Source organism: Chaetodon trifascialis, chromosome 15, assembly GCF_039877785.1.
Source record: "Chaetodon trifascialis isolate fChaTrf1 chromosome 15, fChaTrf1.hap1, whole genome shotgun sequence".
Lineage (NCBI taxonomy): Eukaryota > Metazoa > Chordata > Actinopteri > Chaetodontiformes > Chaetodontidae > Chaetodon > Chaetodon trifascialis.
The window spans coordinates 1,654,667-1,668,779 of NC_092070.1; the positions used below are offsets into that span (position 1 = coordinate 1,654,667).

At 40.7% G+C, this 14,113-nt stretch overlaps 2 protein-coding genes across 4 annotated transcripts in view; both read right to left on the reverse strand.

The window, feature by feature from the left end:
* Window positions 1–934: 934 nt before the first annotated feature.
* Window positions 935–5,997, reverse strand: LOC139343922 (dual specificity protein phosphatase 16). The gene is made up of 5 exons (XM_070981767.1): window positions 5,815–5,997; window positions 5,453–5,547; window positions 4,709–4,868; window positions 4,384–4,507; window positions 935–2,198 (listed from the first exon to the last, which is right to left on the reverse strand). Exons 2-5 carry the CDS (start codon window positions 5,543–5,545, stop codon window positions 1,358–1,360), a joined length of 1,218 nt encoding a protein of 405 aa, XP_070837868.1. The 5' UTR covers window positions 5,546–5,547; window positions 5,815–5,997; the 3' UTR covers window positions 935–1,357.
* Window positions 5,998–10,013: 4,016 nt separating this feature from the next.
* Window positions 10,014–14,113, reverse strand: part of ap2a1 (adaptor related protein complex 2 subunit alpha 1) — a 35,965-nt gene continuing 31,865 nt past the window's right edge. For all 3 annotated transcript variants that reach the window (XM_070980367.1, XM_070980366.1, XM_070980365.1), the window contains 4 exons: window positions 13,786–13,902; window positions 13,635–13,704; window positions 12,600–12,734; window positions 10,014–12,317 (listed from right to left, as the gene is read on the reverse strand). In XM_070980367.1, the coding sequence (XP_070836468.1) occupies window positions 12,240–12,317; window positions 12,600–12,734; window positions 13,635–13,704; window positions 13,786–13,902 (400 nt within the window). In that variant the 3' untranslated portion in view covers window positions 10,014–12,239. The remainder of the gene's footprint in view (window positions 12,318–12,599; window positions 12,735–13,634; window positions 13,705–13,785; window positions 13,903–14,113) is intronic.

Sequence of the window (14,113 nt, forward strand, 5' to 3'; positions counted from 1 at the left end):
GTGAATGACTGCTCAAAGTGAGAATGTTAGTGTGAAATATAACACTAAATAAATATAACACTTCAATAAAAAACATTTGCACAAAGCAAGCCTATCCACTTTTCCATGTTAATAATTATTAGTATTAAAATGATAATTAATGGGACATTTAGATTAGATAAAAATGTGCGATTAATTTGTGATTAATCGTGAGTTAACTATGACATTTATGCGATTAATCACAATTAAATATTCTAATCGATTGACAACACAAAATATTATATATATCTTGTGATTCGTGGTACAGATCCCAAAATACATTGTCAGTTAAATTAGTACAAACCACTCACAGTGAGCCTAGAGCTATCAGGGCCCCTAGGGTGACATTCACTTTGCTTGCATGGTAATTCAGCCTTGATTGTTCTCTGGAATACTGAGCTAAACTAATTCTACTGATGACAGATTATCTTGCTTTCAGATGGCATTAGGCCCATTATACAGCATAATCATTTTCATGATTAATAGATTGTAAGCATATATAGAGTCTCTACAAATGTCTTTTTCGAAGAAAAAAAGGTGTTGTTACCCATTCTAATACTTGCATTACTATGCTTGAATCCTGTCATTACTTTAACACTCCTGCACAATATATTTGCCTTCCCTCACATCATGTGTGTCCTGGCAAAACTCAATTTTGTGAGAAATGCAACCATCAGAAAATAATGGCCGAATGCCAACTCTTGAGCACCATGTATTTGTATGATCATATAAATGATCATATATTTTTTATGATTAAACAGAGATAACAAATAATATTTAATGTTTTCACTGAGGACAACAGCTTTCCAATTTCTGGGGTCATGAACGTGATGAGACCTTAAAAACCACATAACAATGCTGAGAATCCCTGCTCTAAAACAAAGCCCCAAACTGAGAAAAAGACAGTAAGACACGGTTGGAATGTCATCTTTAATCATAATGCAAATACCTTTGAAGCCACTGTGCCAAGAGGTTTTAAGTCTTTCAAAATAACTGCATCTTATAGATAGATAGATAGATAGATAGATAGATAGATAGATAGATAGATAGATAGATAGATAGATAGATAGATAGATAGATAGATAGATAGATAGATAGATAGATAGATAGATAAGGTGACCAGTGTCAATATGTAATAAACAAGACCCACTTTTGTAGAGGTTTATTGTCAAGTATAGCTATATTCAGCTCTGCAATAAATAAATAGAAGACCAAGGTTCTTTCAGACCTCCTGTATGTACATACATCACGTGTCAGTTTAATTCCTTTTGACAAACATGCACAGATGAACAGACACATCAAGCATCCTGAACATCAGCTGCCCCTGCCCCCAGCACCCTCAGCACCTGTATGGCAGTGCAGGCTGTCCCATCCTTACAGGGTGGGCAAACACCCCTCCCAGCATCACCCTCTCCCCCCAGCCCAGCAGCTTGTTGAGGGTGAAGCTGAATGGCGACAACACGCCCTGTTCCTTCACCTCAGCTCTGCTGCATTTGCTGTGGGGGGGACTCTGCTCCCAATGGGTGTCCTCTGCCTGCCTGTAGAAGCAAGTGTTACTCTGTGTCTTTGGCTCTGGCCTTTCTCTCATCTCCCTGTTGTATAAAGTTTTGGACATGGTGGTGTCCCTTGCTTGCTGGCTGCTGCTTTCTAGAGAGGGAGGGCAGATTCCCAAAGGGGCCAAAGAGAGGGTGAGGTTTTTGCGTTTCTCTAGTAGAGATGAAGAGTCTGCTGGGAGTTGTAGTTGTGCAGGCTTTGTTGCTGATTTGACTTGCTCACAGGGACTTATACCTTGATCCTCACATGGCATCTTGAGTTTCTGCTGGTTATGACTGAGAGTCAACTGAAGAGTCCGGAGTTTCCCTGACAGGGAAAGTTGCTGCTTTCCACTTATATCTGAAAGTGACTGTCTCTGCAGTGTTTTGTTTGTGTGGCAGAAATTCACCCTGTGTGCCTGTTTGATCTCTGCTGAATCACTGGTGATACTGTCAGCCTGATAATTCATGTTCTGACTGGTGTGAGTGTGGGTAACACTGTCATTGATAGATGGCAGGTGATTATCCAGCTGCTGGATGGGGAGGTTGCCACCAGAGGACTTTTGGCTCAGAGTTCCCTGGAAGTGCTGCAGCTGACCCAGGAAGTTGAAGTTTGGGGAAATGGAGGGCCGGCGCTCTTTCACAAACCTTACATAAGGGGACAGACAGGATGTGGGTTAGGGTCTTTAAAAGTTGACATACAGACTCTGGTCTGCTTGGTTTTCTTTTTCCCTTTAATTAATTGGTATATAAAATATTCGAGCGGTAACGAAAGGAAGCCTGATCTATTTTATCAAATGAAGAGGAAGCAGTTGTTGTCTCCATGCTTTCCAATTTTTCACAGTGGCTTTCTTGGCAATGGCTACATCAATAATTGACAATTGGATATTTATTCATTTATCATTCCATGTTTGCCTGCAGCTTGAGCCTACCTACTCACCCTTGGACTCTGCTCATCCACCACACAGACCTCTGCCTGTTTCAGTTCTGCATGTCCAAACCAGAGACCAATTTTGAAGAAGACGAATGAATTGTACAGGGTCACAAGTTGATGTATCAAAATGATAATGCATTTTGTGTATCACTCTCTTCAGTGTTAGAAACGTAATAAGCCTTTGGCTTGACTACATTGTCAAAGAATTGATTTTCATTGTGGCAGGCCTTCAAGAGTACATTGTGAACATACTGGTGAGTCAGTATGTCTCATTTTATACATGATTTGTCATGTGAGATTTGATCCTTGAATTATTAGCAATACACATAAAAAAAATCACAAGAGCAATTCCTGAAAGGGACACCAAAGGTGAGCTATGTAATGAATAATTTCTAGTTTTCCTCAGTGACTCAAACAGCTGTACGCTGGTAAATATTACAGTAATCAACAACTTTAGCTAACTACCTAGCTAGCTAATATAAACAAGATTCAACTGTGAGGTAATTAGCCCACAAAATGCAATCTGCAATGGTTTCAATCGTAAATGTCTTCAATTCTGTTGAGTGATGGAAGTAAAGAAAAATGTCTGACACAACCTTTCTTCTGGGTTAACCTTTCCAACGAAGCTACTTTCTGGAGGCAACTGGCACATTTCAGCTTCTTATCTTCACAAAACCTTGTACAGAGGGATAGCAGGATAGCTATGATGCAACAAAAGACTGAATGGTTGTATAAGCTCATAATTGAAAATCATATTAAATATTTTAAAAAAGACCTGTCACTATAGCCAGGTCTTAAAGCTGCTCCAACCATTGTGGGACATTTCCACCCATGTGTGAAACCAAACTGGCCATAGCTGTCATCCTCTAAAAGGTCCTCCACAAACATTTTCAGAGCCACCTTTCAAACCTATAAGGCTTGAAAGGCTGTTTTTGGAGTATCTTTTAATGAATGACTGAAATATGGCACTCCTAACCCTAACCAAATCGAAAGCCAACTACCACCAAAAGAGAGACCTGGCACATTTTAACTAACAACAAATGCTACAAATATGCACCAAAGGATACATTGAACTACAACTATGGAACACGACTGAAAACTTCAATGTACAAAAAAAAAAAAAAAGTATGTATGTTTTGAGTATGTTTTCTGTGATATTCAAGGACCAGGACAACTCTGCAGGCAGACAACTGCATGAGTGAATGAGCAGAGTGGCTCACACTGTGCTCATTCACACAAAGCAGCAGTCCACCACAAAGTGAAATTAGCTTGTACGTGTAAAATAGGTGAGACCAGAAGCTCAGTGAGTTCTCTCAGGGCTAGTTGGTGAAATGCTGTAGTTTGTCACAACAGCTGTCAGAAATTCCCTCTGTTTCTCTCGACTATTCTGCTTGGTCCCGCTAATAGGATAATAAGTTTGATTTTGATTAAACTCACTGGAGACATCCATAATCTCATACATACCTAATTTCATTCAAACTCAATGAAGGTGCGGACAAATGACAGAACTTTTGAGTGAACAAATCTTGAAATGTTTCAGGATTTGTGATGATGAAACCAATGTGTGATTGGTCTCACTACTTCACTCACCTGTGTAAAACCTGAAACACTCTTGTTGATGCTCATGGCTTTAATTTTGGCCCACTGTTCTACTTCTTTCTGTAAACAGGCTTAAACTTTTTAGGTTCAGAGGTGTTATCAAGGTTTACCATTATGTCCATACGCCTAATTGTACACTAGGTGTATATTATGTGTTCAAGTCTAGCCTGTTTAACATTTTATGAAAATGAAAAAAAAAAATTACAGGGTGAAAATATCGATCTTTCACAACAACACTGGCTGTGAATTAATGCACAGCTCAGAACCAGCTGCAGGATGACCATGTGCCAACAGCCGTACCTGTAGGCATGGTCCAGGTCCATTCCCAGGCTGTACATGATGTAGGCTACAGCCAGAGCTGGGGAGCGAGAGATTCCTGCTGCACAGTGAACCAACACAGAGGCCCCAGAGGACATGGCTGCATCTGAACACACACCACACTGAGACAGTGAGTCAAGCTGAACAGTGAGAGACAAGCAGCAAGACAATACTTACATAAAAAGGATCAATATTCACACATTTTTCAACAAGTTCTATTGAGAAGTTGTGTTATTTGTATTGGAAATATGTGCAGAAGATATTTGTTTCTGCACTAAAGCTGTGCAAGGGGAGTGAGAGTCCTGACCGATGAAGTGCAGAGCCTGTGGGATCCAGGGCAGTAGGTTGTCCCACAAGGAGTCGTCAATGGGAATGCGGAGATATCTGGAGCGGGGGAGAAAGGAGGGCTGGGGGCTGCAGCGGCTCACACTCAGCACATAGGAAATACCCAGAGAGGCCAACAGGTCCTACAGATACACACATTGAGATACATTGTCTCACATTATTTGGGATTATTTGGGATATTTTGTCTCCAAATAAAGTGAGATCACTGTATTCAGTTTACTGCCATGGTCATGTTTCAATAAGCTCTATTACTGACACTGACTGACACTACTGGTAGTATTCCATAGTGGTGGAAAGTGAGTTATTTTCTGCTACTTCTACACTTGATTTCAGAGGCAAATACTGCAGGCTACTTGTTTCTCCACTACATTCCACTGCGGTATCCAGTTTGCAGATTCAGATTTTACAAACAAAACATGTCAGTGTCTCTGTCTAAACAAAGTATAAACAACAAACTATACAACAAATGCTATATGCTATATAAATGTATTTGTAAAATGCCGTATCAGTAATAATAACCCAATAACACTACAGGCTATATAATAGACTATTATAACACTGATAAGGTCCCCCACTGCTGTATATTATTTCCATGACTGGCACATGAATTGAAACAAGTATTTTTACCTAGTTGAACTGGTGCTTTTACATGTGTGAAGAATGTCAACAGCCTTACTTCTTCTATCACTACTAGTCATGTGCTTACCTGCGTCACGTCGCTCTCCGCTCCAAGGTAGAGCTGCGGCAGGATGACGGACAGCGCAGGCCGCTCCACCTCTCTCTCTCGGTACCAAACCATACCTGCAGCACAACGCGCACCAAATGTAACAGCTTGAGGCTTTTTTTTCCTCACAACTTGCATGACATGAGACGAGCCCGAAATGTCGGTCTGTTTTACCAGAACGTTTAACGTTATAGGAACCAATCTCCTGTAACTTTTTCTAATCTTAACACACAGTTTCCAGATGAAAAAGGACGAGCAAATTGTGAAAATAAGTTTTTTTCGTATACAGGTAGAGTCTTTTCTCTCCCGTAAAATGATGATGCTGCTTATTTCATAGTACCCACTCAAAGTGTCCCTGTCTGAAATAGCCGGGCACGTCCTCCTCTTGCGCAGAAGCCCAGAGCCGGTCGAGACAAATGTTTTCGAACGCTTTCTGTCCACTGCTTACTTCTGATTAAAGGCTGTCTGTCCTCTGTTGTTACTGTGTCGCCTGCCCTCACTCTGCTCTCCGAAACTGGCTTCTAAACGATGAGCTCATCGTCTTTCCAACAATACATCTTTTCTGGATGATGTCACCTTGAGCCAATCAGCGCCTTGCCTGACTTCCACACGCGCAGACGCATCTCAGCTGTATCAGCGCGCGCTTCAGCAGCAGAGGCAGGCTGTCAGCCACCCGCCATGTGTGAGGCAAGCAGAATACAGTCTCAACACCACTCGACCATCATTCAAATTCTAAAAGACAGCTGAACGTATCACCACATGCACAGTTCTATTCAATTTCAATTCAATTTTATTTGTATAGCGCCAAATCACAACAGAAGTTGTCTCAGGACACTTTCCATATAGAGCTGGTACAGACGAAGCTCTTTTAACAGTTCTCTCGGAATTATTCATTAGAAGCATTTCGTAGGCTTTTAACTGCTTGTTTTACTGCAGTATCTGTACCAGTGCAGTGTCCCCACCATTGATCACCTGCACACAGTACAGATTTAACAGATTTCATCTGTATTGTATTTGCTGTTGCCTTCTGACTGCTCTTAGTTAACCCATCATTTAACCTTCACAAATCTTCCTCTCAAATGCAATTGAACTGGGCTGAGTAGGGCACATGAAATCAGATTGGAACTGAAAAAAGATCCATCAGAAGGGAGGCTGAAGATGACTGTGTGATGGGAGAGAGACAGAGACATTTTGATGAATGAGACAGAGTTATTAATACCAGCAGAGTTCAGGAGACTGTGGCAGAGAACTGCAACCAAGTTTAGTAACCAAGTTTGGGTTACTTACTGCCCAGACACCAAGACCTGCCAAAGGTAATTGGTTTGTGGTCATTTGATTAAATGTAACTTTGTTGGGGTATATGGGAATATGCAGCTCTAAAGCACAGAGTCACTTACTCATTTTTGCTCTGGTCCTCCTTCAGAGTTTATTTACATGTGTTGTAGACTGCTCATTTTACTAGCTGAAGGCTGTGTAGCATGTCAATTCAATTCAATTCAACTCAATTCAATTCAATTCAATTCAATTCAATTCAATTCAATTCAATTCAATTCAATTCAATTCAATTCAATTCAATTCAATATTCCTTTATTCGTCCCTTGAGGGGAAATTCCAAATTTCACAGCAGCATTAATAAGTGAATAGAATATTCAAAAAGACAACAAGTGCATGCAATTAACACAGTATATACAAAGGGGTGTAATAGAAAGAGAAAGAGAAACAACATCATCCTAAGAAAATGTACCGAAAATATCGCACAGGTTATTGCCCAGATGCACAGATTGTCTCACATGTTCATGTTCATGTCACAGCATGTCATACATTTTAATGGCATTACGAAGACCAGGGACCAGGATGAACCACCATTTCCCTGTCAAGTTGCATAATATCCTCTCAGCACTTTGTTAACATCCTCATCCCATAACTATCTGTAACCACTGATGCTGTTCATGTGATTTTTTTTATGTCTATTTGAACCTTCACAATACCAAACACCACACAACGTGCAGTGACTCAGAAGTACAACACCTCAGAGCTGCTAGTAGCCCTTACAGACTAGAGACCAAAAGAATATCCAAACTAAACCATCAAGAAGCCCATCGAGGCCAATGGTGAGTGTGGATCATTAGTCCATGATTTATTCCTAGTTAACTGCAGCAAACAGTAGCTGAGCATGAAGTTGAAAATAAGATCAGTATTTTAAGTCTTGATTAAATGGTTTGACAACAGTGTTTAAATCAGAATGTCAAACCAGTTAGATTTGCAGACATGATTTCATGTAAGGCTGCACGGTGGCGCAGCAGGTAGTGCGCGTGCCTCATGGGCTGTCGACGGTCTGCACAATGCGATTAATAATCAGCGTCCTCTGATTAATAATCAGAGGACGCAGGTAGTGCGCGTGCCTCACAGCAAGAAGGTCGCAGGTTCGATTCCCGGGTCGGGCCTTTCTGTGTGAAGTTTGCATGTTCTTCCCGTGCATGCATGGGTTCTCTCCAGGCACTCCGGCTTCCTCCCACAGACCAAAAACATGTTCATTAGGTTGATTGGTGACTCTAAATTGCCCCTAGGTGTGAGTGTGAGTGTGAATGGTTGTGTGTTTGTGCCCTGCGATCGGCTGGCGACCGGTCCAGGGTGTACCCCGCCTCCCGCCCATTGACAGCCGAGATAGGCTCTGGCCCCCCCGCGACCCCGAAAGGGATAAGCATAGAAAATGGATGGATGGATGGACTTGTCGACACAGCAAGACTTTATGGCACTGTAATTGTTTTATCTTTGTCAACCTTTGTCAAATATGGCATAAGTACATTTCACTGTTTAATCTTAAAGATTTCATCAACTAGGGATTCTCCTATGTTTCCGCTAATGATGTATTTGATTAAGATAGATTTGTATGTTCAGTATTTATTAGCTTTGTATGTAGTTAGTAGTAATAAACCGTTCATTTATAAAGGACCTAGATATGAGGGTTTGTGTGTATGAATTATTACAATGACTGTACATGAGTCAAGAACTCTGTAGCAACCTTCAGATCAAGACTGCATTCATTAATTTGCTATCAATTTTTCTCTTTTTTGAAGGGTGGTGCTCTGAAGTTAATGCAAGACAAGACAAATTCTGTTATTTAATATAAATACAACAGTACAAAGACAATTAATTTAATGTTTTACCACATCAACTTCAATGAGTTTTTAAAATCTGCTTATTCTGAACTTGCTGCCAGCAACAAGTTTCCAACAAGTTGGAAAGCTCGAAAAAAAAAAAAAAAAAAAAAAACAGTTCAGAACACTGATTACTATTATGATAGAGTTTTAAAGGGGCATTCTTGAAAGGATCAGTTATTCACAAGCAAGGAATGGACAAGGTTAACCACTTGTTGGTAAACAAAGTTATTTTGCAAATGATTGGATTCTGTTTTTAATTTACATTCTACAGTGTCCAATCCTTATTTGGAATCAAGATTGTATTCCTGATATGGAGTCCACTATGGGCTTATGTTACAATTACAAAGAGCATCATATCTGGAAAAAATTTCACAAGTCTCATTTTAAGTTTATTGACTCTATAATGCATGATGTCCATTGAGCAGTAGAAAAGATCAGACAGGACCAGAGAAACAGCTCCTAAACAAACCACAAATGCGGTTCAGTTTCACACACCTAACATGGATGTAGTCTGCATTTTCCTGACGTGCTGTCATGTTGATGTTGATGTTGATGTTGATGTTCATGTTCATGTGAGATGTCAGCTCATTGTGATCACAAAGCTTTCAGTACCTATTGCCTCACCCTAGGCAGCAGTAGCAGTGTTAGTAGTGCCTATCAGTGCATATATTTATGCTAGATTTATAAGTGACTGGGGCTTCTATTTGAGGCCAGTAACAGACTAAACTTAAGATAAACTGTGCCAACAGCTAACATTATATAATGTTATCTACAGTTTTTTACACGGCGGCAAGACATTAGGTAAATTAATCACAGCCCAGATGTTGATTTTATCACAGTTATTACTTCATTCACAATCATAAATTATTTTCTGATGAACAACTTCGCTGACAGGGTGAAATGTCTGTTGTTGATTTACAGCTACGGGTTAGTTTATAGCTGACATATGCACAATTAATAATCAGAGGACGTTTGTAACATTTCATTTGAAAATGTGATATTGCAATGTGAATCATTGTAAAGCAGCATTAAAATAAAAGGAAGAGAGAAGGAATGAATAATACGGATTATGTTAACAATACTTATCCTAAACTCAATAGGCAATTTGAGGGGGATGCCACCCCCCTTGTTGGCAAAATAAACAAAATCCATACCCCATGTTAACCTGCAATCCCCCCTCACCAAACTCTATGTAGATCTGAATACTGGAAGTTTGACTTATCATGGTTGTTTCTACCAAATTCTAATCATCTTTCAGGAACTGTTTCATGTTTCCTTTGATGCTCTCCCAGACTCTCCAATTCTGTTGCCCATGTACTGTACGTGTTGCAATGTAAGACACTGCTGTACTCACCAATCACTGTAACACAAGACAGGACGTGTCATTTTAGATATATGGCATAGTTTTACTTTCACATTTTTTCATTACAGAGTAAATCTTAATTCTAACACAGGTATTGGACAGGTTCTTAACACCGATATATGAGTCTGCATTAGCTAGTGGATACTGCATAAACACACAGAAACTCACATACATACTCACAGAATGACTACATTTTCCACAAGAAGTTTCAATGTCCTGTGATTGCCGTGCAGCCACAGACTGTAATGTGACCATGTATTAGAAATGTCTTCAGGCTTTTTTTCTTACCTGCTTACAGGCACACCCACATTCACACACATATACTGAGTCCCCTGTAGTTATAATGGACATCTGGGTGTCATACATCCTGTCCTCTCCTGTGACAACAGTGTGTGTGTGTGTGAGAGGATGCCTGGAAAGAGTTAGAAAGCTGTGGATCTTAACATTTTAAGGTTGTTGAATATCTGTGGTTCCTTAACATTCACTGTTGAGGTTGTCTGAATCTGAATGACAGACTGATGACTCTGTCCAGCCTGGGATGGAATGAGATCATACATATGTTGGTGCTGGATTTAGCTGCTGCAGCAGCACCAGCATCTGTCAGAGCTTCACTGCCTGCCTACAAAACTGTTATCTCCTTAAATGATGATGGTGCATCTATTTGTTCCCTACACTGATCATAGTTAAGTCTGTACATGTCTCAGAAAAGAAAAGCAACAGGTCTCAATATAGAAACAGCTGCAGCAACCTAAGTATCAGTGTCCTCTGTAGCTGTGATGGCTTGAAGATGTAGGTGCTTCCTACAGAAAAGCTAGGGGATGCAGCTGTGGACTGCTTTTCATCAGAGGTTTGGAAGTTAATACGATTTTTGTTTGTGTTCATCACTGAATTTTAAGCATGTCACTTAGAAATACTTTTAATACAGCATAAATCTCACCTTCTCTTGTCCTAGAAGAGAAGATGAACATAAAAAACATCCTTGGACAAGCTGCACAATGGTGAAATTTATGTTTTGTCATAAGTGTTTCCAAAAAGAATGTCCCAAGCTCTAACTAACAGCAGCTCACAGACCCTTCACATAAACTTTTCAATGGCAAGCACATGGAAATATTTCCCAGACTGTGGATGAGACAGACGTTTTAACATGACAAACCTCATCCCCACACCTGTCATGTACATAGTGTCCTTTCTGTGCCACCCTCCTACATGGGCAGCTTGAGTGAGAAAATTACGGGCGTTCCAAACAAGCAAGATGGGAATGTTTCAGAAAGCAATAAAGTAATGCATCGGCACATATTTACATACACATCAATAACATGAACAAGGGTACTATTTCATTGACATGAAGGACTACTTATTACAGGGTTTCATGGCTCATTCAGAGATTAAGAATGGGGGCTAATGCTGGAGGGCCTACAAGTGGATCCCAATGCCTTCGGTGCATTTTCACCAGGAATGCTTGACAGAAATTTGTGGGCAAAAGCTGCAGAGACCAGAGTGCTGTACCCTCTGGTCTCACTTCATCAGTGGGTCACACTACAACCAAAAGGAATTGTACATATGTGTATGTATGTGTCTGTGTGAGAATGTGTGTGTGAATGGTTAGGCAGGGGACGGGTGCATGTGTGTGAAACAGCTTCACCAATCTGACTTCAAGGAATGTTCTACCAATTTAAATCTCACACACACATACACACACCATAAGAAAAAGTGAGGAGTCAGGATGGAGCAGAATGGGACCCCAGCACAACTATGGGACAAACACTCAGACAGACAGACAGACAGACAGACAGACAGACAGACAGACAGACAGACAGACAGACAGACAGACAGACAGACAGACAGACAGACAGACAGACAGACAGACAGACAGACAGACAGACAGACACACACACACACACACACACACACACACACACACACACACACACACACACACACACACACACACACACACACACACACACACACACACACACACACACAGGTCAACGACAACAAAATCAAGAATGTAGCATCATGTTAATAAACAAGTAGAAGATGATGAACTGGATTCAGAATCTGGGACAAGAATAATGACAATAATATTTCCACTGCTGCAGGCAGTGGCTGTTTTTTCCCTTAAGTAGGTTACGACTTTTTTTATTCAAAGATTCTTTGCTGGAGGGAGGAGGAGAGGTGTGGCAGGAGGGAGAGGTCCGCTGGTGGGGGTGGGGGAGTACTGGTCACGGTAGAGGTCTGAACTCTAGAACTGTTCAGCCAGAAGTTCGCAGAGACGCCTGGACACAGAGTCCTTGCTGCAGCGCAGAGTCAGGCGGTACATCTATGCACATGGATGGACGGATGGACAGACGGACGGACACACACGCACGCACGCACGCACGCACGCACGCACGCACGCACGCACGCACGCACGCACACACACACACACACACACACACACACACACACAGTACAGAGTTAGGAGAGCTATTATTCATTCGGGGGCGTTTCTGTCTGACTTTGTAATTATTAATTTGTCCTGCTAATTAAACAATGAACAGAACTGTGTAAATGCAACATTACGTCAACTTTAAAAAAATCTGTCAAAGTATATATATTGTACCTGTGCCTGGGTGTTTGGCTCCAGTCTTAGCAGACAGCCAACTTGCTGGCTCTTGGTTTGGATCACTCCAGCACACACATAGTTCTCTGGGTTTGGATCGACGTTGTCCAGCAGGGCCGTTCCTAGTCCCAGTAGCTACGTATAACAAATACATCACCACACACATATCACAGAATGAAGGAGACCATAGCAGGATTTCAGACATGGTCAACAGATGGCTCCTAGAAGGATTTTTTTCCATTGATCATTTTTATTTCTCATTCAGATACATTTTATGTCTCGCGCTGACAAAAATGGAAATATTGCAATATTGCGGTTGTTTGGACTCAAGGTTTTAAATATGGATTTTCATACACTTCCAAAACAAATTAAACTTAAGTACAGCAGTACATAATCAGTTCAGTAGATACAGAACAGTTTTTGTTTTTTTACCCTTAACTGTATAAGGAAAAGTTACCATCCTTTCTCCATTGCTGATTGGTAAACGAAGACAAGGAAAGATAAACATGTAACATTGTCAATAAATAACAAATTCCTGTTTGTATGCCAGAGTACTGGAGTGTTAGATACTGTACATTTAAAAGTACACAGTTAATTCTAGCCTCTGTTACGTAAACGTGGAGTTGATGAGGAGATTAGTGATGATAAAACGTTGCAGGCGAAATGTAGAGATATCATACATGTATATACTATGCTATATATATACTACATGTAGTTAAGAGTCTATTATCAGAACTGTCACTGATACTGTGATTGATTGATTGATTGATTGATTGAGTCTGTCTGTCTGTCCGTCCATCCATCTCTCTCTCTCTCTCTCTCTCTCTGGAAGTTTTTCCTCACCACTGACGTCAAGTGCTTGTTCATGAGGGAATTGTTGGGTGTCTGTAGATAAAGAGTTTGATCTGTACCAGCTCTATGTGGAAGTGTTCTGAGACAACTTCTGTTGTGATTTGGTGCTGTATAAATTGAATTGAATTGAATTGAACTGAACTGAACTGAACTGAACTGAATTGCAATGAATTGAATAGGTACCTTAGCCTTAAGTACTTCAGTGTCCATGCTGTGGTTGGCTTTGAATATCTTTTGTGCTTCTTGCTGAGGCCTAGGAAGAGTTCACATAGGAGACTTAAACTTTACAAAGGAATCCAAATGTATTGACCAAAAACACAACACACATGCTTACTGGCTTAGCTGTTTCCAGCGCTGGAAGAAGTCATGTGAGGTCATCTCAGTTGGCTGAAAGAACTTGTTGATGGTGACAGGCAGCTTGAGGGTAAGGTTCTGCAGAGCTCCACCATATCTGAAGAAAACACATGCACGCACGCACAAGCACACGCACACGCACACTTGTCTACATGTTTTTTCTTCCCATAGTCCAGTGATAACTATGATCCCAATTACCTACTGCTTTTTTGTCCACTAATTGGCCTTAATCAGTTGTGGTGAAAAAGAAGAAGTTCAAAAGAAGTTGGCACCAAATGTGTGGTGAGATTCTAATTAAGTTAACTTAC